General features: G+C 50.1%; 1 protein-coding gene across 2 annotated transcripts in view; it reads right to left on the bottom strand.

Annotated features, from left to right (window-relative positions):
* Positions 1-5,377: 5,377 nt before the first annotated feature.
* The window catches only part of CHST11 (carbohydrate sulfotransferase 11), a 250,163-nt gene continuing 229,187 nt past the window's right edge, over positions 5,378-26,353 (bottom strand). For both annotated transcript variants that reach the window (XM_045553066.1, XM_045553065.1), the window contains exon 3: positions 5,378-6,544. In XM_045553066.1, coding sequence (XP_045409022.1) covers positions 5,690-6,544 — 855 coding nt within the window. In that variant the 3' untranslated portion in view covers positions 5,378-5,689. The remainder of the gene's footprint in view (positions 6,545-26,353) is intronic.

The raw sequence follows: 26,353 nt of genomic DNA on the forward strand, positions 1-26,353 counted from the left end.
TCAACGTCTCCTAAAATCATCCCAGAAACCGGGGGCCTTGGCCACTGGCCACCACGTGGGTTCCAGCTGTGCAAAGCTCAGACCTGTGCTTGCGAAGGGACTGCCCAGAGTTCTGTTCTCCACCAGCCCCCGAGGTTTCTCTCCCTCACCTCATGCTTCAAGTGGGGCCTTGGCCAGTAGTTCGTTTTTTGGATATCGCGACTTTCAGAAAATATTTAAAGTGACACTGGGGGCTGATCTGAAGTTGCCAACAGTTGACTTATTTCCTAGTATCAGTTAACATCTGTTATCACGACAGAAAAATTATTCTCATACCAAAAATGTAGGAAAGACGTAACTTGAGAAAAGAGGGCTCTTCCCAAGAAAGGACACGTTGACACCTTACACTACTGCTTCTGCCTCACCCTATTTTTGTTCACTGGATGGTGGGTCAGTCATAACCTCACCCTGACCCGGCCTGGGCAGTGTCCTGGGCCACAGGCTCCTTGGGTTCTGTATCTTCTGCAGTGTCAGACAGAGCACCTACCTGTGGCACGGTCAGAAATGCCTCCTGATGAGCTGGCCACTGACAAGAGGGCATTCCAGTCTCACTCCGAGGGGTGCAAACCAAGGGTAGAGATGCCCTCATCCAGCTTGGTTTCCCACTGACATTTACAGTGTCCCAGGGAGGCAGGGACGGGCTATACCAAAGTTACGTCTATTCACAGACGGATTAATTTAAAATGACGAAGCTCTACGGTCTGGGCATTTCACAACCAGGTGGGACCATAGCAAGGAGAGGGCTGATGCCAGGCAGAGGCGGGAGCCAGGCCACCGGTGGGGAAAGCCAGCTGGTGAATGGACAGATTAGAAACCATACCTGCATGGTTGAACACTTGGATATTTTCTCGCTCAGTATTCTTCTGTTAAAATGTTTAGATGATACCTTTAAAGAAATTAGCATACAATGAAATAGAGAAACAATGTTGGGTATTATTTCCCCTTTGGAAAAATATAAAGACATCATTTTTACCAATAAAGCTAAGAGATGCCCATGCACGGAGCTGAAATCAGCTCTGTGGGGCATCGGAGAAGGAATGGATTTGGAATTGGAAGATTTGGGGCTTGAGCGCAGACCTGCAACTTGCTAGCAGTAGGACAGCGGGCAGTCATTTGGAGAGGTGTCGTTAGTGCCAAAAGCATGGGGTTCTGAAGGCACATCAACCTGGCCACTAGAGCCATTTGACCTCTGGGAGTCTCCATTACCTTATTTTTCACATTAGTGGTGGCGCTGTCTGATCACAGTGGGCCTTCTGATGCAATACTCCACAGAGTTTATAGAAAAACATGGAATGAAGAAAAGCTTCCATGCATTCAATAAACAGAAAGAGTTTGGCACTGCGGTGGCCTTTCCCAGGGCTGAGTCCACCAACCGCGTCTGCATCTCCGTCCTTTGACACACATGAGCAGGGCCCCCCACATGCCGGGGAACACAGCCCACCCCACCCCTACAGTCTTTTGTTAATGAGCCATGAACAAACCATACACAGAAAGAAGCTTCTTTTTTTCCTTCAATTTAATTGAAGTTACTTAGAAAAATAATCAGGCTTGAATGGCTTTTCCTGGAGGAAGGTTCATGAACATTTCACGCTTTTGTTGGCAATGTGGAATTCAGCTTTCTTTAACAGTACAGCAAGATACGGGGAGAGTTTTCTACAACAGACCCTCTACTGCATACAAATATGTAAAAAAAAAAAATCACACTCCACAGAGATGTTAAATTATATGCCCATATGCCATACCGAGCATGCTTATAAGAAAATAGTACGGGCAGCTCCTTCTGTACCTAACAAAGAGCAGAAGACTGAAATTCGCCTGTGAACAGACAAGGGTCAAGCTGGTTCTGGAAGGTCCTGTGGCCTGTTCGTACGGTCCCATTGACCGTGACAGGAAAAGGCTGGAGGAAATGCTGGTGGTAGGAACATGGGGATGTGATGTGGTCAGTCCTGCTGACAGAGAGGGGGGCAAGGCAGGGGTCACCAGGCTTGCACACAGTGGGGCAGCTTGCGTTATGCATGTGCACGTGCGTGTGTTCGCGTGCAGGGGAGGACTGGGCTGAGGCAGCAGCGTGCCTCTGCTGCTCGCTAGGTTAGAACAGGGACTTCCGCAATTACTGTCTCAGCATCAGTCCAGACCCCATCAGCTAAGCGTGCTAGGGACTCGCGCACTTTGTCCTGGAGCTTTCTACTAGCATGGATTAGACCCTTGTGCTTCCACGCCTTTGCCACCAGGAGAACTGGTCTGACTGAAGTGTCCGCCGCCCACTGCTCTCCCGTGGCACCTATATCCCAAACGGGCAGGAGGGGGAAGCTCACCCGGCGGACGGGGAGGAGGGAAGTCCCCTCCGAGGCCCCACAGGTCAGCAGATTGCCCTTCTTCCCAGACCAGCTGGGGGGGGCGGCGAGGGGCGTCTGCAGAAACTACAGGAATAATGAAGAGTTTTCCAACAAAAGGGACAGGGTAGGCAGGAATGTCCTTGTAAATATGACCCTAACTATACCTGGTCTTTAAAACACAGCATCACCTTTGAAAAGCAGCGTGGAGATGGGACATCTGCCTGTACTTTTCTCCAGCTAAGCATGCATAGAAAGCGGTTTCAAACATTTGTCTTTAAAAAAACACTAACTTTCATTTCCCAGGCACACTTCACCAATGGATTTCTTTAACCAAGGACACAGAATACTTTCTACATTCTGCAAAACAGTTGAATCAATTTTTTTAAAAAAAGTTTTTATGCCATCAGAAAATAAAATGTGAACACAAAACAAAACATGAGGAGAAAGAGTCCCTCATTTCAGAAACCTATTGATGTGTTGTCCCCTGAAGGACACTCTTTCTCACCTAAGAGAGAGAAGCTGGATGAAAGAAGGCTGTCTGTGAGTAACACTGAGCAAGCTTGCACAACTGATCAAAGGCAGGCACGGAAACGTAAAACGATGCGAATTTCCATTTAAAAACCAAAAAAAGCACACAGTGAACAATTCCAAGCTGTGGAACTGAAGAAGCATTCTTCAAAAGATCACCACTCCCATTAAGCATCTTTAAGGCTTGAGGAGCAGGGAGCCACTCTGGGTCATATACGCCCCTCCTCTCCCCTCCCTTCCTGCCGTCCACACCACCCAAGACTTCCCTCCATGCCCGCTGGGAGGGATGGGATCGTTGTCTGTGGCAGTATCCAGGATTAGAACCATTGCACTTTAGTAAAAGTTTAATTCATTTGGTAAAGTACCTCTGTTGCTATAAATCAGATGGAGACTGTGGCGCTGTTTGGTTTTTTTGGTTTTCTTATTTTGGAGGGGTGTTGGGGTGGCAGTTTTTATCCTTGAAGACCTCGGATGTGCTAAATCAACCTAACCAAAGTATATTCTGTGGAACACTCTCTCTGTGAGATGATCTGCAGAAGAGAGTACTCTGGTCACGTAAGTTCAGGAAATGCTACTGACTCAATGATGCCCTGGGGGATTCACAATGCACAGCATATATTCAAGGCTCTGAAAAGTCCTGCAGAAAAGGAAACTGACTTGACTTAACCTGTGTTCTGTAGAGCACATACTAGAAAATGTTGGACAATCTGTTTCATTAGCACGAGCCCTTCTGAGGACAGTGTCCCCACCTGGAAATAAGGTCGAGACTCTCAGTTCCAGGGACAGCCAAGGTCTGTCACTCTACTTGGTAAAACACATCGCATAAATCTCTGTCCATCAAGGGCATCGGTGCTGTGCCCTTCACAAAGGGGAGAGAGCTCGGACGAAGGTACACAACGTTTTATAAATAGCTTCAGCGACCTTCTCCGGTGCACATCTCACTCACATTAAATAAAATAATTTCCTCAGTGAGATGTTGCAGCTGCTGCTCACTGAGCTTGCTGTGAGCTTTACAATACAACTTTAATAGTTTCTGTGAATAAATTATTCATTTTTTGTTTGTTTAGAATATTCTCACCCCTTCACTATATACTGCATCAAAAACAAAACAAAAAGCAAAACCCCACCCCACCCTCCCCTATTATTAGAACTATTATTATTATTATTATATACAGTATCTGCTACCGACTCATTCACTAGCTGTAAGAGGGATGTGGCTCAAACTTCAACCGAGAAGCATCGGAAATGGCTGGAAATGAGAAGCGTGCGTAGATGTTAATTAGCAAGGAACAGGAAGTGAAAAGTCCCCAGCCTTCCAGAGGCAAGGGCGCATGGATTAAGAGCACGGAAGGCTGTCCTTGCTGCTCATGCATGGCAGTCACGAAGGTGCCAATGGTCTCTCAGCCTCTGGAGGATGCAGGAGGGCGTGCATGTGCGTTTGTGTACAAATAGCCCACCTCTAACCTTCACCCTTGCAAACCCCTGAATGCATGGGTCTCTCTTGTACGTGGCAAGCAGTAGAAGACAGCACTTCTACATGCAGATGTGGATGTTGGCTGGAGAAGGCAGTAGGAGGCACTTGAGGCACATTCCCCCGCCCTCACTCAAGGCAGACATTGCTAATCAATCACAGCACTCTCCCACACTGTGCCCGGAGAATCCGTTCTAGGGCTTAAAGTCAGACACTACCAATAAATTGGAAGGGGTGCATGATAGGAAACATTTTTCCCATCTCATGTGTTGGGCAATGAGTTTGAGATCACTCACCAACTTAAGTGGCCTGCTCCAAGCATGTGATTTCCAAATTTGGGCCATAGAAAAATGCAAATTTGTAGGGGTCATGAACCTTCTGAGGTTGCTCACGAATAGTCCAAACCCCACGTAAAGTCCACGAATATCAGGGGTTTGCTAATTGTTGAGCTGGAAGCTGTGTGTCCATGTAAAGCTTCTTGAGGGCCAAGACTATTGAGTTTGTTCAATGCTCTATCTGCATGGCCTAGAATATAGTAGGTGCTCAATAAATACTTGTTGAAAATAAAGCAACAGCCACTTCACCTTCACCACAACTGGCACTGCCAGTTCAAAATTTCTGTAAAAAAAAAAAAGTCTATTCTATCAGACTACTAATTCTGGTGAAAAATTTGCTACAATCAGCTCTCTCCTTGGGTTAAAAAAAAAATCACATTTCTTTAGTGCAAGGGACTTTCAGGTTTGGAATTGGTTTGGAATGAGTCCCTTGCAAAGATGCCTCTAAGTGCAATAGCAACCTATTTATTCCTAGCAGAAATTCAAGAATGGTGGCATTCATACACACGACACTGGTTGTTATCACATGGCTATGACTCCATAAAAGGTTAGGAAGGAGAACATTCATGCCCCCAAGTGAGCTGTAGCAAGCAAAGCACGAAACATAGATTTCTTCTGGAAAGACATTAGAATTTTGCTGCCACAAAAAGAAATCTATAGAGACCATGTTTAAATAACTATAAATAATATTAATTAGAATTTATGGAATGCACAATTCATGGAATTCACCAGAACACAAGGAAACCTTTGAGACAGTGTTGCAGTATTCACTTCTAAAAAACAAAGACAACCCATCCTATTCCCCTGCAAAGACAGCCGTCCTTCCCTACGAAGGATTTTAAATAATTCTCACTATGCTGCTCGCAGCATCACCCCCAAAGAAATATTAATTTACAAAATAACCCAATATCCATATAATTCTTTTGACAAATAAAAATCTTAAATTAAAAAGCATGATTCTCTCCCCCTCCCCACCCCCTTTATTCCAATTTCAGGTAGCTTGGCACTGAGTAATTGAACATTAAAAAATCGAGTTTGTAGACTTCGTACAGCTGCGTTTGGTGCTCTGAGCTGATGTTCTGGAAGAACTCTGTGGTCATTTCATCAGTAGTTCTCGTAGACTTTGCATAGGTGGGGAACTTCAGGTAGCTGCCCACTCCTGCCAGCTGCAGGACGTAGTTAGAATCCTCTTCCAGTGTCTCGTACTTGCCCACGAGGTCGTAGTGGATGTGGCAGGGGTGGCAGAGGGAGTAGACGGTTTGCCAGTGCTCGTTGAAGGGCTCCTCCCGCTGGGTGTGGGGGTCGATGAGATAGGCCACGAACTCCTCGAACTTGACGTCGTCCCCTTTGCGCAGGGCCTCCTGGGTGGCGTTCTTCCGCTGGCGTTTGATGATCTTGGTGCCGTACCGCTTGTGGAAGGAGGTGTTGTACTTCTGCGTGAACTTGTTGCGGTAGGCCGACACCAGCCTCTCGAAGGGCTCCCGCACGAACAGGAACTTCAGGTAGCTTTTCAAGCGGTGGTTGATTTCCGGGATGCTGTACTGGTTCAGGGTCTTCAGGTTGGCGGAGACGTGGGCCTCGTTGGCCGGGATCTCCATGGGGTCGCTGTACTTGCCCCGCCCGGTCAGGACCATCATGAGCCGCTTCCAGTTGGTGCACGCCACCTTGGGGACGTAGCAGTAGATGAGCTCGTGGTCCTCGTCCACCACGAGGTGCTTCAGGTCGCTGGGCGTCAGCACCCGCCGCTTGCGGCTCACGGCGCTGTTGGCGCGGCACGTGTCTGTCACCTGGTCCCGCCGCATCTGGTGGAGGACGGCGGTGTTTGAGAGCTCCAGCTGCAGAGGGGACACAAGAGGAATAAGGACTCAGTACTCGTCTGGAACACTTCCATCGGCTGCAAGGGGATCCTCAAGCCCCCTGTTGGAACATGTATTGAGGGCTCAGGATGGAAAGGGCACGGTGGGAGACGGGACACAGATCCCTCGCGGTCTGCGAGGCGCCAGGGCAGAGAGCTGGCAGCCTCCGTGGAGGCCTAAGGGAAATGTGCGGGAAGATGTGTGTGTTCCTCTAAATCCTAAGAGCAAACGTCTCCTCCCAGAGGCCACTCACTCCCAGTCTGAACCAGTCCTCCCAGGCCATCTGGAATAGGAAACCCGAGACCACTCTGCCCTGCTCTGCCACCACCCTGGTTTCCAGCACCCAGACACTCAGAGACCTTTATGGAGTGGAGGCTGCATGCTGTACCTCCGCCTACTCCTCGTGAAGGTGCAATGTGGCCCTTCTTCTCAATATAAAGAGGATTAATATTAATTGTGGTTAAAGTTATGGAGAAATAAGGGTACCAGGGCTATGGAATGGTTGCTCTGGGGCTGCAGATGACACAGTGTCCTGGTCGCCTTCGTGCCCCAAGAGCCCCCGTGCCTGCGCTGGTCATGTGAGGTTCTCCACAGCCCAGCGTCATGAGCACCTTCCCAGCCTCATTCCTACTCCTCGCCCCTTCATAACCAAAGGGGGCTCCCGAGAAACCAGTGATTCACTCTTTCCCTTTTGCCACCAGCATTCCTTGGGCTGGGCCCATCTGGGACTCTCCCCTCTGCTGGTACACATTTGGCCATCCCCATGCGCTCCCCTGCCACCCAGGTGGAAGAATCATTCCTCCCCTGAGCACCCTCAGCGCCGAGCGTCCACACAACACAGCTCCCCAGTCTGCTTGTGCTGGGTTTCCTAGAGTCCTGTGGCTACTGCTTCATAGGGACTCAGAGCCCCAGAGCAACTGCCTCTTCCAGTCCAGACCGTGGGTGGCCTCGAGTCCTGAGAATGCAGAGCTGTCAGTGAAATCCCCCCAACCACCCGGACAGCCGAGTCAGTGGAGCCCAGGGTCTGGGTGTCACCCAATAATCTGGCCCTGCACTTCCAACTCTGAACCACAATCTGAAAAATGCAGCCTAAAATATGCATGGGGCAAAACTCAGAAATTCTGATCAGTTTACTGGGACCTGAGGGATATCCTGGTAGCCACTGGGGAGAAGCCCTTGCACCCTGCATTAGGGCGTGCCCAGGATGACAGGATGGTGATGATGGTGATGGTGACAATAGCAGATAGGGTGACCAAGGAGCTCTGTATGAGGCACCTTCACAGGTGATTTAAATACATTATGTCCAGTCTTCCCAGCAACACTCTGAACTAGATGCTATCACCACTAAAAATTTTCATATTCAAGGGAAGAAGCAAAGCAAGACAGGTGCTAATGCTTTGCCAAGTCTGTGTGGGAACGGTACAGTGATTCTCTCGTTGCTTCACCCTCACAAATAACTGGTGGAAATCTGGAAGATGTCGGTACCCTCCTGATATGCCTTCCCCTATGCAATCTGACATTGACACTCCTCCCATCGAGAAGTGCAGTCTATTTCTCCAGCCCCTGGAGTGTGGGCTGGCCGTGACTTGGTCTGATGAGTAGAATGTGGTGGAAGCTATGATGATCAGCTCTGGGCCTATTACAAAGCCCTGCAGTTCCTACCCTTCACTCTCTTGCAATGCTGGCCTGAGACAGTCACGCTACGGAAAACCCTGTCCAGCCGCCCGGAGGATGAGGGGTCTGCGACATCCCAGCTGGCACTGACTGCCAGACATCCAGTGACCACAGCTGTGTGAATGATCCCGGGTGAGACCAGCAGACTTGCCCAATTGCCTACCCACAGAATGGTGGCAAGTGACACATCAGTGCTGTTTTAAGCAGCTAGGTTTTGGGGTGGTTTGTTACCCAGCAATAAATAATTGAAACAGGAGAGCTGGAAGGGGTCGCTGGGACATGATGCTGAGATTGTCGGCCAGAGTCCAGAGAAGCAAGGGCCCCATAGAGATTTTAAGTTTCTACTTGGCAAAACAGGGTTGGCCTGCAGGAGTTTACTTACTGAATTGGGAATAATTCGCAAATTATTGGCCCAGTTATTCACGGGCCAAATGCCACCAGTCAACAAGCTTATCTCCACTACAAAGGGCAGAGCAATACTCTCGTATGTGCAGAGAGGCCTGGGCCACTGAATCGGGGGTCCAGTTTCTGAATCATTGTGGTCCCAGTGTGGGGCCTGGGACTCCCTTAGCCGTGTTTTCCCTGCCTGTACAATGGAGAGCATCATGCCCGTGCCTGCTGGGCTGGTGTGAGGGTTACAGGGAACAGACTGTGTGGAAAGGCCTGAACACAGCAGACAGATAATCAATATTATTTCCTCCTCTCTTCCCTCTCTGGGCCTCACCTGCCCTGTCTGTGGAAAGAGGCAGTCAGTAGGTTAGCTGATTGTCAGGGTCTTGGCCACCGTTATTATTGGGTAGAGCCTAATTCCTTCCAGGGTGGCCAACTGGTGGCCAGGTATTCTGTTCTGAGTCCCACAGAGAATCTCCCAGAATGTTCTTCCTCACTGCCTAGGCTCTGGCCATTACTTTGTCTTGCTGAGATTTTGCCACAAAGTCTCAGTGCCCCGTAGCCGTGGGCACTCCATCAATCCAAATATCTAGTGATGTTATTTTTCAATTCTCCAAGCGTAAGTGACGGCATGAATATGCCAAGAAATGTAGAAAACAAGCTGCATAATTTCCTGATTTTCCCTCATGCACAATACATATCAGGACAATATCTAGCATCTAATATCTATCTGAGTGAGTGAGTGCTCACTGTGTACCAGGTACTGTTCTAAATGCTTTACACGGCTTAACTTCTTTAATGCCATCAGTAACCCAAGGGGTCGGTTTTATTATAACCCCCATTTTATGGCTAGGGGTCTGTCAGATGCAGCACCACACGTGCAATATTGAGAATGTCCTTGCTGGTTATCATGGGGAAGTCCTCCCACATCCCTCTGGCCTCAGCATTTCCATTCTGTCCGTGAGGAGACAGGCTGGGACAGGCTGGATGACTGCCCCAAGGTAAGCCCTCCTGTGAGAAGTAGAACCGCGACTCACACCAGATCTTTGACTCCAGATCTATTCCTTGTACACCATTCTGGCCTAAAGCGTTCCCCTGGCCGAACACAAGTACCACAGACTGGGGACTTTGCCTTTCCACGGCTGTATCTGCAGTGCTTGCAAAAGTGCCTGCCACATAGAAGATGCTTGGTATTTGCTGAGTGAATGAATGAATGACGTAATAATCTCTTTAGGGCAACTTGATATGCAAGTAGGAAGGCCCCTCTGTGGCTAAAGAAATTTCCCAGCTGTTCCCAGATACCAGATAGTTCTTTACTGCAGGGTGACCTTGTACGGAAATAGGGTTTTTGCAGATGCAATTAGTTAACTTGAGTTATGCTGGATTAGGGTGGGCCCCAATCCAATGACGGTGTCCTCATAAAGAAGAGAAAGCAGAGATGTAGAGACGTACAGGGTGAGGCCACGTGAGGACAGAGTCGCGATGAAAACGATGTCTACAAGCCAAGGAATGCCAAGAACTGCCAGCCACCACCGGAAGCTAGGAAGAGGCCAGGAAGGATCAATGCCTAGAGCTTTCAGGGAGAATACGGCTCTCCCAACACCTTGATTTCAGACTTCCAGCTTCTAGAACTGTGAGAGAATAAATTTCTGTTGTTTTAAGCCACCCAGTTTATGGTGATTTATCACAGCAGTCTGAGGAAGCTAATACAGGAGTCAAGCATTCAATCAATAACTTTGAGCAAGCTGATACTAAAGCATAAATGTGCAAGAGAAGATAACATTATTTAAAAGAATATTCTTACCCGAAGGAATAAAGAAAGCATATCAGGGCACTAGGAAGCAGGACGAGCATGAGATCTGAAATCAGAAGATTCAAAGCCCAGGGCTTGATCTTGGGCAACAGCCTCAACCTTCTGACTCTCAGTTCCCTTATCTGCCAAATGGGATAGTCCGACCTACCCCGCAGGGGTGGTGATTAAGTCAAACAAGGCACAGTTCAGCATTTAGTAAATAAGATCAAGTTTAGTACAGGATTTGCACAAGGTATGGCACAAAGTAGGTGGCCAATATGTGGATGTTCTTTTATGAAAGAAGAAGGAAAAAAAAAAAAGGCCTGGAATCTCAAAGATTAATTTCATCAGCTCTATAATTTTGCTACAGGTCAGTCCTAGGTCACTGAATTCAATTCATATTTATTTTGAATAGAAAAACTCTGACCTTTGCAATTCATAACTTCTTAGCAGATGTATTCATCACCTTAAGAGGAGCATTCATGGACCTCTTGGGCTATTAAGCAATGCCATTAAAAAAAGAAAGAAAGTGTCCTAAAGGAAATGGAAGAACTTAGAAGGAAACAGTGCCCGCCAATTTTGTCATTTGAATTGCTAAGGACAATTTAAGGCAATAAGTTACTAAGATGAGCACAGGAACAGCGCCCCGCCCCGCACCATCTTTTCAGTTGGAGATAATTTCCCGGGCATCTGAATGCCCAGGGAGGTAGCATGCCAGTTAATATTGCATTCAGGACCACAAAGGCAGGAAAAATGGAAATGATACCATGGTGTCATTTTACGTCCAATTGCAGAGGCAGAAAATAACTCAGTGGCGCTTTAAAATGTGGTATCTGAGGTTTCTTATTCTTCCTTTTCTTCTCCACAGCAGTTTAGGATCCAAATGGTGCACCTGCTACAACAAGGCGCATGCAGCTTCCCTCGGGAAGACTCTGGAGCACGGGTGGAAAGAACGCTTCTCAAATCTGAGATATGTCCAGGCCGCTAGTACATTTCCCTGGGCCTGTAGCATTCGATTTGTAAAAAATATATTTTCATTTGTTTTCCTAAATTTTTATTTTGAAATAATTTCAGACGAGTGTTGATTTAAATTATTTAAATAAAATGTTACTAAAATATGCACAAATATAATAAAACTAGGTATACGACTACTGAGACCAAAGCAGATGCAAATATTCAACTGAACAGCGTTAACATAAAGGATGATGTTTTACAGGAACTGAAGCCCTGCCTGAAACGTGAGATGCTCGCTGGCTGCGGGGGGCAGGCCCTTTGGAGGACAGCTTTGCTCCTCTGCTAGGCCGTGTGAGGACTCGGTTTCCCCGCCACTGCCTCTTTCCTACTTACTGTGAAACTCAGCACCCTGTGACCTCATTCGACCTTTAATCAATAAAAGCTCATCATTTATATACACTCTTTCTCTGCCCGTTTCTAATTAGCCCAAGCCAACGAAAATGGAGCTACCTGGTGCCACCAAGACCATCAAAGAACACATGCACCATGATTTCACTTCGCGGGACTAGTTTTCCAGGGCATGCCTCATAATCCAGAAAGGCCTTGATTAGTTTTTCAAAATTATCACCAAGATAAAAACGCAAAATTCATAAAATTCTTACACAGAACTCTAGACCCCTCAGAGTTCTATCTCTGGACTCCTTGAACCTTGGTTCACGAAACCTGGATTAAGGGCAGCCCTGGATATGTCAGAGGAAAGAGGGGAATTCTTTGCCCTAATGTCAGGATGAGGCAGGACAGATTTCTATTGGTGGCCTGGAGTGTTCTAGAAATCTCCGTGTCTGTTCATAGGATCGACAGCTTGTTAGAAATTGTGATCAAGAAAATAGCGATTTGCAACTGAAAAAAATGCAAAATGGTCACATCACTTCCATGCTCTCCTGGTCTATAGGGTGACATTCTTGTCCCCAACTGGGGCTCAGAGGAACTTTTGTAACTATCGTAACTCTTCAGCACTAACATGTCCCCTTGGGTAGTTTCAGAACAGCTTTGGAACATCGGGAAGATAAGGGAGTGAAGAAGACTCATTAATGAGGAAAAATCTGTCCCCTTGTCACTGTAAGAGAACACTGGTCTTTTCCAACCAAGTTTTACCAATTTTATTAATACAAAGCAGGGATTTGTTGATCTGACAGTTATAGTATCTGAGCTGTGAGATCAATCTCTTTCTTCTTACCATCCCTTTCTCTCCCCTCCTCTTCTTTCTCAAAAGAGTTTGAAGAGATCATAACAAAGAACATACATGCAACATAAAACTGAAATTGGAAAAAGTGACTATACTATGAGGGCTGAGATTAAGACTCTCATTTGGTTGTGCGCTTCCTAGCAGCAAGGACAAAAGGGGAAATGTGATTAAATTTCCTTGCTGTATCAGAAAAGAGAACATTCCAATTGTTTGGGTGGAAAATGTACAAGATTTTAAAGGAGTCAGAAAATTCAGTCCGCTGATGCTGGCATATTTAGAGGGCTGCATTCTTCAGCTGACTGAATGCTAACGTTACAATTCACTTCCAACTAATGACTGCAGAATGCTTCAGCATGTACAGAAAGAGCACTTTAACATACACCTCCTCATTTAAGAAACCCATTGGGACTCTTCCAGAGACTTCCAGAACCTACTACAAGAAAGTTTATATTCATCAGACCAGTCCCTACTTCCAACCATGTGTCATTCTCTTCCAGGCTGGCTACCCCCAAGTATTAATAAGAATTTATGCCAATGGTTCTCAAATTTTAGCAGACGTGAAAATCACCTGGAGGGCTTGTTAAAACAGTTTGCTGGGTCCACCCCCAGAGTTTCCCATTCAGCAGGTCAGGGATAGGGCCTGAGAATTTGCATGTCCAGCCAAGTTCCCAAGTGTGTTAGTTTGCTAGGGCTGCCGTAGTGAAATGCCACAGACTGAGTGGCCTAAAAAACAGTTTATTTTCTCCCAGTTCTGGAAGCTGGAAGTTCAAGACCAAGGAGCTGGCAGGGTTGGTATCCTTGGCCTGCAGATGCTGCCTGTCCTGCTGCCTCTCCACGAGGTCATTCCTCCATGCACACACCCCTAGTGTCTCTTCTTATAGGGACTCCTGTCAGGTAGCATTCGGGCCCCACCCAAACCTCCCCATTTTTATGTAATCGCCTCTTTAAAGGCCCTATTTCCAAATATAGTCATATTCTGAGGTGCTGGGGGTACCTCAGCATTCAGCATATGAATTTGGCGGGGGGGGGGGGGGGACACAGTTCAACCCATCCCACCAGGTGATGCTGAGAACCGCAGCTTCAGACTACGTGGAAATGACTGTAATCTAACATCTTTCACCCATTCACAGCTCTTCTTAATTACAGAACATAGAACCCAGGTTCACCATCTGCTGCCGAGCGACTCCTAGATCCGCCCCCAGCCCCAGCCTCCAACTCCCTTCATCTCCCTTTGATCTCCCAAAAGTATAAATTAGGTCAGAGGAGGGGTGATTCTAGGAAACCGTGAACACGGCTCCAGGCTCTGGGCTGTGTCCTGCATTCCCGTTTAGATGTCTATTTTTAATTTGGACATTTTTAAAAGGCAACCATAATTAGTTTAAGTACCAAATTTAGGGACCGTTTGAAAAAGTCTTTAAAATTTTACTACGTTTCATCTTAAAAGGAAGAAGAGCTGGTTTCCCTTAAATTAAAACATCTCCTGTGGTGTCTGCAACCTCCCTCAGACATAAGAGCAGCCGTCCCATCCGACCGCTCCAGGTGGGGGAGACGCGGGGAGATGGACCCAGAGATCAAGGTCAGTTTGGACGCACCAAGAGACCGGGGGTTGTCCAAATCTGCCCTTAACAGTTGTCAGCTTGGGCCCAGCCTCAGTTTCTCTGCTTGAAAATCTGAACACAAACCCCGTCCAGCATCCCAGCTGCAATGCCCTCATCTGCCTATTTTAGAAGTGGTGGAGGGGCTCTGATTCTAGTATGTCTCCTTAGGGGTACAGGAATCCCTAAACTCTCATGAAAAGGGCCAGTCATGAGGAATCACTGAGGACACCACATCCACAGCAAAAAGAGAGGCACACATGTATACAAGCTACCATTTATTGAGCACTTACTGCGTACCAGCCACTGTTAATCCTCACATGCTATGAGGTAGGTATCATTGTATTCCCAATTTAAGGATGAGGAAACTGAGGCTCAGGAAGGATAATTAACTTGCTCAAGGTCAGGGAGCCAGGAAGCGGGGCTGGGGTTTGAATCAGGCAGACTGTGCCCCCAGGCCCTGCGCTGTTCTGCCTCTTGGGGTGGGAACACCCACCTGGCAGTTACTATCTGCTGGGCGCCCAACCCTGGCAGCTCACAGGGATCCCAGGGGAGTTTTAAACATCATGGAGGCCTGGGTCCCATGGTGTCAGCTCTGGGTGTGGTCAGCTCTCCAGGGATTCTAAGGTCACCGGGGTGTGGGAACCACTGTTTCAGGGGCTCCAAGGCTGGCAGCTATAAACTAAAGCAGAGACTTGGACTTACGTGTGACCTTCAGCAGATTTCACCTTCCCGGTCCTGGTCCTGGTGGTTTAAGACAAGGGTCTTTTCATGCAGTAGGGCCAAGGGTCAAAGGTCTAGAAGGCCACAGTTCTTAGACATCTTTGAGTGCAGCCTTGGGGAACCACTATGAATTACATAATGCTTAAAAACTCTTATGCTTAGAAAAGAAAGGAGAAAAATATTGGACCTTTAAAGAAACAATCTGGTCTGAACCTGTTGCAAAATGTAAAGGGTTTAGGAAAGCAGTGATTTCATGTTAACTGACATTAACATTGTCAGGGAAAGTGGTTTCTCAGGATTTTAACTTGTCACTAGGGAAACACCTGTCTCTCTGCAAGTAGCAAGGACTGAAGCTCTGCAAGAGCTTTTCCTACCTTTCCAAAGCAAAAAAGAAGACGGAAAATCACCATGAGTGGGAAGCATTTTGAGCCCTGAGCTGAGGCAGGAGGGGCTGGGTGCCTGAGGGCCCCCGCTGGCCTCTGGGTGCAGCCCCAGCCAGGCTCGGCCGACACTGGCCGTGGGTAAGCAAAGCCTCCGAGCTCCACCTTAACCTTGGGAGCTCTGTGGGCAGAAACACAGGAGCAGAAAGGAAAGCCCAGGCTTTGCTGAGCAACAAGGAAGGGTTGTTTCAAGCTAATGGTTAAAGTACTTCTTTTGTAGGCAGAGTTTAAATTTGGTGACCTGGGTTAGGGTCACAAACTCAGATTTCCTCTGGAGCCATCAGGGAATGTGAATAAATGATGTAGGGCCCTTGCACGGGACTGAACCTAACCACAGTCCCTGGGCCACTGAAGGTGGGAGATGCCACGCAGACATCATTGATACTATCTGGAGGGAACGAGGTCCTGGTCTTTCAAGGTGTTTCAATTTCTTGAAAGAAGCCAGAATGCTGGATTTTATGTGAAATCTCCATATTCTTAAACCTTAGCTGCAATTCAAAGCAATTTCTTTACTGCTGTGGGTTGAACCTCTTTTGTCTGGGCCGGGGTTGTCTGCGGGTGCCAACTGGCGCCTCCTTAGGTATTTGAGGGTGGGAAGAAGGAGCCCCCTTGCCGGCTGCTCTGAGCCCTGGCTCAGTAATGGGGGAAACTGCAAAAGGAAAACCGGGTGGGGCCAGCCAGATGGTGTGAGTCCCCAAGGACTGCCCGGAAAGCCAATCAGTGGTGGTTATTGAGAGAAACCACTGGGAAGCTCAGTTCTCCCCACCGTCTTCCAGGCTTCGCTTTTCTTTGCAGTACTCATCTCTTCTAACGTGCCTATCACAATTTACTTATTTTGCTTGTCTCTCCCTTCTAGAATGTTAACTTTGAGTATTTTTCAATGTTTTGTTTACTTTTGTATCCTCAGTGCCTGGTACATAGTAGATGCTTAAAGCGTTGTTGAATGAATGAATGAATGAGTGAATGAATGAATGACTCAAGACAGTAGTGGTCATGAAGGTCACAAGGTGGCGGATGAACCTGTGTGGGCCTCCTGGCGCCCAGCCCCGCAGCGCTGCCCCATCTTCCCACGGTGGGCTTCAGGCTGGGCCCGCAGCTGCTGCACCAGAGCTCAGCACTGGCCCAGAGGCTGGAGGCCCAGGGACACGAGCGGGGACAACAGCGTTCGCTGAGGGAGGACACTGGCACTCTCCATTCGTCTGGTGAGGCCAGGAAACAGAGGAGGGGAATCAAATCATGCTCAGAGGGCGGGCGCCAAGGGCTGCCCGGGGAGGGCTTGGCCGAGGCTCGTTCCCCCGGGGCTCCCTTTCAGCCCTGCCAGGTGCAGCTGGAAGGGCCTTATTTACATCTCAGATGATCAGCTGGTTGGGCTTCCGGAGGCCTGGGAAGGGTGCCGGAGGGGCGCAGGGATGGGAGTGGGGCTGCTGCCAAGCTGGACCAGCTTCCGAGGAATGGTGGCCCGGAACAAGGACAATGGTGAGGAAGGGACGTGGCTCCCACGCTGCTTGGGAGGCTGGATTCCCTGGGAAATCACAAGTCAGAGGGGCAGGCGGACTGTGCACCTGCTGGCTGATGCTTTGGGGCCCACGGAAGTCGCTGCTGGCAGGAGGGAGGGGGAGGAGGGGGCTCCACGGGGCAGCCTTGGACGGCTCACCCCTCTCCCAGCCAAGGAGCCTGGCAGCCTCACCCCCCGAGATGGGGCTCCCGGGGGCTGATGCTCTGGGAGGCAGGGGTTATACCCTCAAGGCTCTCCCGGCCCCTCCCTCCTCGAACCAGTGACTTCATCGCTTCTCTTCCTGATTCTCTTCCCAGACTCACCAGAATATTCTACGTATATTTTGCCCCCAGTCACTTGACTCCTTCAGGCCTTACTTTCCCCATCTATAAAATGGGGACAGTAAGTGTCTACTTCTCAGGGTTGCTGTGAGAATTAAATGAGCGCCCGCAAGGAAAGCACTCCGCACGCTTCCTGGCACACAGTACTCAGGAAGGAGTCACTATGACCTTGACACAGGGTCATTTCCTCAGTGCCTGGTACAGCAAGCACATTGCTCTGCCTTCTGCCAAACAGCATTCTTCAATCTTCAGTGTACGTGAGAATCACAGCGGGGATTTGATGAAATGGGGGTTCCCAGACACCACTCTGGGAAATTCTGACTCAGAGGGTCTGGTCAGCCTGGGAACCTGCTCCTAGCACTGCCCGTGGTGGTTCTACTGGGCCAATCCTGATGCTGGTAGTCTCTGTTTCATTTGCGAACTGCTGATTTAGCATTGCTTTTACGTGAGTAGGTTCTGCAGTTAACTGCAAACACATTTGTCATTTGCATGAGATGCCTGGCTCGTGGTGATTCAACACCTCGCTGACATGGGAGGAGAGCGACAGGAGCAATCGGCGGCAACTTGGATTGGCAGCTGTTAAGCAAATTGGAGGTCTAAAGAGCAATTTTCTAGCTATAGAAAGATTAGCTATTAATATGTATTAAGAGACTATAAAGTATGCATGGAATTTCAGAATCACTGAACTATGGATTGAAGACACACAGAAAAGCTGATTTATTTCTAATCAAGTAGCATGTTTCAACAATAGCTCATTTCCCCATTGTTCCAAATGTACTCATGAGCCATTCCCTCATTTCTGCACATTGTGTGTTCCGTTCCCCAGTGAGGATAAGGCTGGTCTTTCACCAAGAGGAGAGGTGGAACCAGCTCTGCAGAGGGGGCGCCAAAGCCCTTGTCCCAGCCCTACCCAAGAGACACCCCCTCCACTCCCCTACAACAATCGCCAACAAGCCTGGGGCCCCATGGGAGCGATTTCCACCATGTTCACCGGTCCCCTTTGTCTCAACTGCTCCATCCTGATCATAGTTACATCATCATGAACGACGCCCTCAGCTTATGTCCCTCCTCCAGGGCTGCTGGGACGGGTCCTAGGCACTTTGCATCCCAGGCACTCGGTGCCTGATACTTGCACGATTCAGAAAAGGGTGATTAGCTCTGTGGCAACACATCAATGTCCTTGCAGTACTAAGACCTTTTGTTTATCTCCTGTCATTTCCCTGCCTTTTTCCTTTCTCAAGAAGGGTGGCCCATCTGCAATCGTAATGAAAGTGGAACAGGAAGTTCACTCTCCAGCTGCAGGGACAAGCACATCTAAACTCATCAGCTATTTACTGAGAAGTGTAAGTACCTGGGCTGCTGCTTAGGCCACACCTGAGGACATACAGATACACAGCAGAGTCCACACGAAGCCACGGAGGTCGACCTGGGGCCCAGCGATGAACGGACACCCTCAAGTTCATGGCATCGGAGGTATAAACACTCTTCTGTTTGTAGAGCTTTTTCGACTTTTTTCATACCCCAAAGTCCTTGGAACACAGAGCTTCAAAGTTAGAAAATACCTTTGTGACCATCTGACATCACACTCTGATTTTCTGATGGCAAAACTGAGGCCCAGAGGTGGAAGCTCACCCCCCCACCGCCCCCCAGGGGACGGCAGCATGACGACTGGAACCCGAGTCTTCTGCCTTTTTGTCACGCTGCTGCCCGGTACAGCAAAGGGGATTTTCTCCTTCCACCCACCCAGCAGCCCTTGTCAGGGTGCAGGGACAGATCCTGGGACGGGGTGGGGGGCAGGCCAGCCAAGTGGGGGCCGCAGTGCCATCTACGTGGTGCTGGAACGTCTCTGCGAGGGGAACAAAACATCCTTCCTTCCTTCCGCCACCCTCAGGGCTGTATTTTTGCAACACATGTGGAGTCAGGATCAGTGGAAATTCTGAAACCAAACAGGCACAGGGGACCTATTTTATCATCTGGAATAAGGAACACGGGACAGGCCCCCGGATTGGCCTGATTTGGGAACTCATTAAAGAAAAGTGGAGCAAGACATGGGAAAAGTCTTCCCCCTCAAAATTTTTTTTTAAATGACGGTGACCCTGCTGAAACTAGGTGGAAGACACTTTTATAGGAAATCAGTGTCTCCCTGATCCTGTTAAATAAATACTGGACAAAACTTGAGAGTATTTGCTTTAGGGAAGAAAGGCTCACCCTGCCCGGGATGTCTGCGATTCTGCAGAGTCGACCAGACACAGGTTGGAGGTCAGACCACGAGTCAGGCAGACCTGTCTGCATGTGAATCCCAGGAACATCTCTGCCTGGCCGCATGACCTAGAGTCAGTCATTTCCACCCTCCTAGCCTCAGTTTCCTTGTCGATAAAGTGAGAGTTGACAACAGCGCATACCTCACAAGCTGCCATGCAGTTTAAAGGGATAAAGTCTGCAAAGAAGCTCGCCGATCGCCTGGCCCACAACCGTTCTTAACAGACATGCAAGTAATATTCACAGTTAAAAGTTCTTTCTCATGAAAAAAATATAGATCTTTACTATGTGGCTGTTTCCATCAAGGGGCAGCAGAGCAGAGTGGTTCAGAACACAGACTCTGCAGCCAGACAGCCTGTGCTTAAAATCTGGCTCTGTCTGCCACTTACTGGCTGTGGATGTTGGACAAGTACATAACAATCTGGGCCTCAGTATTCTCATCTGTAAAATGGGGATGATAACAATACTGACCTCCTAAGATTCTATGTGAGGGTGAGAATAGCTGACTGTATGCCCAGTGCACTGGGGGTGCACAGATGACTACCCCTGGCCTAGAAAAGTCACTGTATCTTCTAGAAATGTAGGCCAATGTGGTAATGCAAAAATGAGGGCATTCCCCACATTCACCTTCTCTAAACAGAACTTTGCTCTAAGGTGCCAACAAGGAGGGAGAGTGGCTGATGTCACTTTTCCTTTCACTTCCTCTGCTTCCTTCAGTTGGAGGCCAAAAAGTGATGAGTTCAGGGACTTTGGGGCCGAGGGAGACAGACGGCTCAGGCCTACATACCCCCCACACCACTGGTCCAGGCCCCTCTGGTACACGTTGGTTCCAGCCTCCTGCTCAGGGTGCCTGCCACCTGCAGCTGCGGCTTTGCCCTCGAGGGGCTCTGGGTCTGTCAGCTTGTCCCTCCCCCCGCCCCTCCCCATCCCAGTAGGGACACTGCAACCCAGCAGCTGCTCCGTACTTGGCCTGTGTCAGCCAGTTTGCTTCCAGTTATGCAACCAGGCCCCAGGTCGTGGCGCTGGGGTTGGAACAGGGCAGGATTTCAGGGAGGGAGCTCACATCTACCAGGGATGCAGATGAGGAAAGGAAAAGATTACAACGCAGCGTGGCAGCAAACAAGCACTGACCCCTGGATGAGGAGTGTAGGGAGAGCCAGACTCCCAGATCTAGCGCCTACCAGCTGTGGGGCCTGGGGCTTTTCCCCAAGCCTCTATTTCCTCATCTGTAAAATGGGCCAAACAGTACGGCCTGCCTCAAAGGTGGCTGCCAAGATCAGATGAGAGGAGGCAGCTGCACATGCCTTCAGTCAGTCGGGCCAGGCCACGCCCTTTCCTTGGTGTTCAGTTACCACCTGCTGCTGTCATGAAGCGCAGGCACTGCAGACGCACGGAGCAGGGGCGCTGGTCAGGCTTGGGACAGCAGGGAATGACTGTGCCAAGAAAGGAGCGTTCATGCAAAGCAGGTGAGGTCAGAAGCAGGGAGCTGGGCAAAAAGGAGAAGGCCATCCTAGCTGGTGACAGGGCAGGGGAGCAGACCCGGCTGGACAGAGCAGGCCCCTCTGCCAACCTGGACGCCGGCTGGGAAGGGCTCCATGGCTGTCCCTGCACACACAGGCTGTGTGCCCAAAGCCACAGGGCAGGCCGGTCCGCCGGAGCTGGACGTGCCCGCGGGGCCGGGAGGCTGCAGCACGCCCCCACCCTGGCCTTCCAGAAAGGAAGCTCCGCAGACATAATTACACTGGCCGGAAGGGCGCTGGGAATCTTTTTTTACACACTAAGTGGCATGCTCTGAGCCAAGGCAAAGAACAGAGGGGTTCAGAAAAGCAAGTGGGATCAGGGCCTGGGGGCAGGTTTTCATGAATGAATCTACTTTCTGTGGTAACCGAAGCCTGCAAGGGAGGCCCCTCAGCTCCAGGGAACAAAGGCACCTGGTGACAGTCGGGACAGCTCCCCTCTCACCTCCCCCTGCCCAGCACATTCTCAGGCCAGGCCCTCCGTGCAGAACCGCCTGGTGGGACTCTCCCTCCTCTACCGACGTTTTCTTTTGAAAAACATGAAAACTACAGTCTCTCAATAGGAGGCAACAATAGCACCTCCCTCTGTGTACACTGGACTGCCCTGAGGAAGGCACAGGGCAAAGGGGTCAATGTGAGGTCTGGGGTGAAATAGAATGATCTAGAAGAGTCTAGATCATCTGGTCATTCATGAACAAATCCCCAAGGCAGCCCAACAACAGAAAACTAAAAATTCATCTGCAGGCACCTGGGCTGTGCCAGGCATCCCACCAAGCACCTGGCAGCCACTATCTCAGTCGATCCTCACAATAATCTGAGAAGTGTGATCCCCATTTTACAGATGAGTAAACCGAGGCTCTGAGAGCTTCACTACACATCCCAAGGCCCACACCTTGTAAGTGCTGAGGCGCAGACTCCACCCTGGCTGTGCAGTTCTGAAATACTGGTCTTTGGCCCCAAGTGAGCCGCCCCCACGCTGACCTCCAGCTGACCCACCCACGTGACCACCATCATTCCCACTGGGAACAGCCCGAAGGCTGATCCACAGCCCAGATCTACCTCAAAGGGGCAAGCGTGGCTTCTGGGTGCATGGAAGACCCTTGAGCAATGATTACTGTGGGAGGGGAGCAATGATTAGCTTCTTTCCCTGAAATCGCTATAGAATTTAAAAATTCCTGGAACAAATTGCTGAGGCAAGATATCCCGTAAAGACCACCAGTAAGTGGTGTTAAAGGGAAGTCAAATTTTCTTTTCAAAGATATTCCTGGTCTCAGTTATGTAAGTCACAGGGCACAGTTTTGCCTTCTTGTCCCCCAAAGCCCTATTTTGTTTCTAGGACTTACAATGAGGCTGCTCCACCTAGCAGGACATGCATTCATCTCTCCCGAGCTTTCATATATCCGACTTTCAGGGTGGTTTACACATGACGTCTCGCACACCGACAGCGCTGTTTGGGGAACTTAGAGGGACTCAGAGAACCCCCGTCTTTCATGGACACCAGGGTGGAGTTCAGAATTGACCCAGCCTCTCAAAGGGCTCATCTCTGAGCCCAGGCCAGGCTCCCGGGGGGCCATGTGGGCTTCCCGAGGTGCGGTAGGGCCCAGCCCACCCCCTGCTTCTCTGGGGCTCCGCTGCAGCTCCGTCTGCCTGGGGCGCTCTTCAAACTGGGCCGGAATCCAGAGGGGCAGGGCATTTTCTCTGAGTGTTATACGAACTTCTAACCAGAAACATCTGGAAATACATGAGACTAAGCTGATGCCTCAGGGTGAATCTCCAGTTTAGCCAGGCTGGGCTCTCCAAGTGTTAGCTTGTGAGTCACTTGCCTTTGTCTCAGCATCGTCCTCTACACAATGGCCCTCCTCCCTCCCTCGCTCCTTCCTTCTCTCCCTCCTTTTCTCCTCTCCCTTCCATCCTTCCTTGCACTGAGCACGGGACAGGCAGGGCAGCTGAACCCCCTGTTCTTCTCCATAGAATGCTCTTTCCCCCAGACGGCGCAGGGGCACAAGGACAGCTGTTTCGTAGGGAGGACTTTGGGGAGGGTGGGATTCCTAGGGGAGGTGAGAAGCATATTCAAACTCAGAATGTCTGAAACTGAGCCTTCCCCTGCCTCTTTCTGTGTCCTGTCTTGGGGAATGGCGCTGCTGCCTGCCCAGGTGCCCTGCCAGATACCTGGGCATCCACTCCCCACCGCCAGGCCACTCCCCCCATCCTGGTCCTGGCAACCTTGGTACAAACCACGTCACCCTGAGCCTGGATTGCAGTGACAATCCCCTAGTTTCTGGGCTCCAAGCCTGGGTGTCCTCCAGACCAGAGCACAGCTTTAACTCTGCCGTTCCTGTGCTTTAAACCCTCAACAGGTCTCCACTGCCTTCCGTGGGAAGTGCAGAGCCCTGAGCCTGGCGCGCAGGCCTGCACACCCCGGCCACGGCCCACCGCTCAGCAGCCCCGTCCCATGCAGGGACGCCCGGTGGGCATGCTGGACCACTGCAGTTTCTCCAGAAGTGGTGTATTTTCTTGCACCCAAGGGTCCTGCCCAGGCCTGTGTCCTCTGCCCCAAGTCTCCCTCGATTTGCCCACTCTCCTCCTCCTGCTGACTCCTGCGGGGCTTTCGGACCTGTCCATATACCCCACTTCCCCCACAGCGATGGCGCCACTGACCCAGCCCCACCCCCAGGCTCAGGCCAGCACCCTTTCCCTGGTGCTCTGCCAGTGACCTGGGCTTCTCTCTCTATGGCACATGGCATTATTATCCTTGTCACCATTGCTGCCATTATTACTAACAGCACAGCCACCGGCACCACCAGAACAGCTAATATATTTTGTGTGCTATGTGCCAAGCATCATTCCAAGTGCTTGTTGTATAATAACACATTGAGTCCTCATATCAATCCTACCAGGTGGGACTTCTTATCCTCATTTGATACATGAGGCAGCTGAGGCCCAGAGAGGCATTATGTTTTTTTTTTTTTAAAGACACGGTCTTGCTCTGTCACCCCAGCTGGAGAGCAGTGGCTCAATCATAGCTCACTGAAGCCTCGAACTGCTGGGCTTAAGTGATCATCCCACCTCAGCCTCCTGAGTAGCTGGGACTTAAGGTGCATACCACCATGCCCAGCTAATTTTTAAAATTTTTTGTAGAGAGAGGGTCTCACTATGATGCCCAGGCTGATCTTGAACTCCTGGCCTCAAGGTCTCCTCCCACCTCCCAAATTGCCAGGATTATAGGCAGGAGCCACCACACCTGGCCCAGAGAGGCACTAATTTAAGTCACAAAGCAAGCAAATGGTGGAGGCAGGATTCGAACCCAGGCAGTTAGACTCAAGCTTACTTTCTCCTCACAATGTACTGTAAGCATCTGTTTATCCGTCTGACCCCACCTCAGCTCCCTGAGCGCGGGGACTATGCCTGGCTCATCCTGGCAGCCCTCCCCAACCCCATGTTGAGCACCGGGCCTGCCAGAGTAGGGGCTTAACGACTGTTTGCAGAACAAAAACAAACCTGGGGATTTCACAGTTTGCCCTGATAAGGCCATGTGGTGCCCAGCAGGGCCCATGTAAACAACAATGATTATGACACAGAATCACTGCAGCACTTATCAGACAAACACACAACCCCGCCCTTATCTGAGGCCCCAAATCTTCCTCCTCCGGATCTCATATCATCTGCCTTTTGTCTGTATTTTCCTGCTTTCACTTTGCCGTAAAGCTCCCAGGGAGCAGGGTGCTGGGCCTCACCCATCCTTCTCACCCCAGGGAAGGTCATTGAGCACCTCCCAGGTAAGGCTGTAGGTGGCTGACTGAGAATCCCACGGGGTGCAGGAGGGAATGAATCAGAGATGGGTCACCCAAGGTCCTCGCCTCTCCTCCCGCAGAGGGAGAAACACGGCACTGGAGTATTGCACCCCACCCCAATTTCCAGCCGTGACTGTATTCAGAACTAGGGTAGGAGAAACAGCATCTTGAGGTCAAATCCTGCCCTTGTTCACTGCATGACCCTGGACAAGTTGACCTCTCTGAGCCTCAGTTTCTGCATCTGTAAAATGGGCCCGGGGAGAGGTTTAAATGAATGCCATCCATCACGTGCCTACACAGGGCCTGGAACTGCTGGCCCTTCAGCAGGGGTCTTGCTCCTGGGCGGAGCAGGACCAATCCTGAGACTAACCATCTTCTTTCTTACGGATTTTGGGGCTGGATTTTCCTTAAGCAGCTCTGTATCTCCAGCTACCTTGAAATAAAATTTTTAAAATAATAAAAATAAATAGCAAGTCATGTCACTGCTGCAGAGAAGTGTGAAGTCATCTGGCCCTGCGTGGGCCTGGGCTGAGCATCTCGGCAGGCAGCTCTGCTGGCAGGAGCCGGCCCTCACGGCCTTCTCTGCTGTTTGTCCCAGAGCCGCTGGCACAGGGTGGGGGGGGGCCCTGCTCCATTCCTCAGAGGAGGGAGGCCCAGCCACAGGCTGTGGAGAGAGCTGGTGGTGGCCGGGAGGGGACACGAGCCCACATTCCCAGGTAGCCCCCACAGGTGCTGGCACCATGTGGGCACCTTCCCCAGGGCAGGGCTACGGGAGCGTGGTGGCCACCGTGGAACCATCAGAGAGCTCAAATCCCCCCCACCCCAGCTGGCTTTGCAAGGAAACCAGCCCCAAACCCACCAAGCCTTAAATGCAGAGTTCCTCTCCTCAGGGGCAGTACAGGTAAGATCAGTGGAGCCGACCAATTTCCCTGGGTTTGAATATTGGCTCTGCCACTTACTTGACTGTGTGACCTTGGGCAAGTTACTTTAACTCTCTGTGCCTCAATTTCCCCATCTGTAAGGTGGGGACAGTGGTAGTACCGGCCTCACAGCAGATGTAAAGGGTCCTTCCGAATGCCTGAAGCACAGTGTGTGCTGCAGCACTGGCTGTTGTTCCCATCGAGTGACCCCAGTTCCAGGGTCCGGTCCTGTGTGGCAGCAGGCTCAGGGGCCAGGGCTGAACACAGACAAACTTGCTGGGATTGAAAGTGTCCCCAGAATCAGGCAAGGCCCTTTCGTGACACTCACAGTCATAGCGTTAGTTCCTCCCACAAAGGCCTTATAAACGTCCCCTGTCTTCTTTCTCCCATTGCACTGGGGCATCTCGGATCTACTTGGAGACCTTTTCCCTGTGGGATCTGAGAGCTCGACCCCAGATCTTACATCAAGCAAAGGTCAAAGCCTGGCCTCGCCCTCTACAGCTACACGCGAGACACTCTCACCCTCATCCCCTTTTGCTTAAAGAGCCCGGCAGCAGCACAGCATCGTAAAACGAGCACACACTCTGGAGACGAGGGGCTGTGACCTTGGACGAGTCACGTGACTGGTCTGGGCCTCGGTTTCCCATCTCT

The sequence above is a fragment of the Lemur catta genome, chromosome 6, assembly GCF_020740605.2.
Source record: "Lemur catta isolate mLemCat1 chromosome 6, mLemCat1.pri, whole genome shotgun sequence".
Taxonomy (NCBI): domain Eukaryota; kingdom Metazoa; phylum Chordata; class Mammalia; order Primates; family Lemuridae; genus Lemur; species Lemur catta.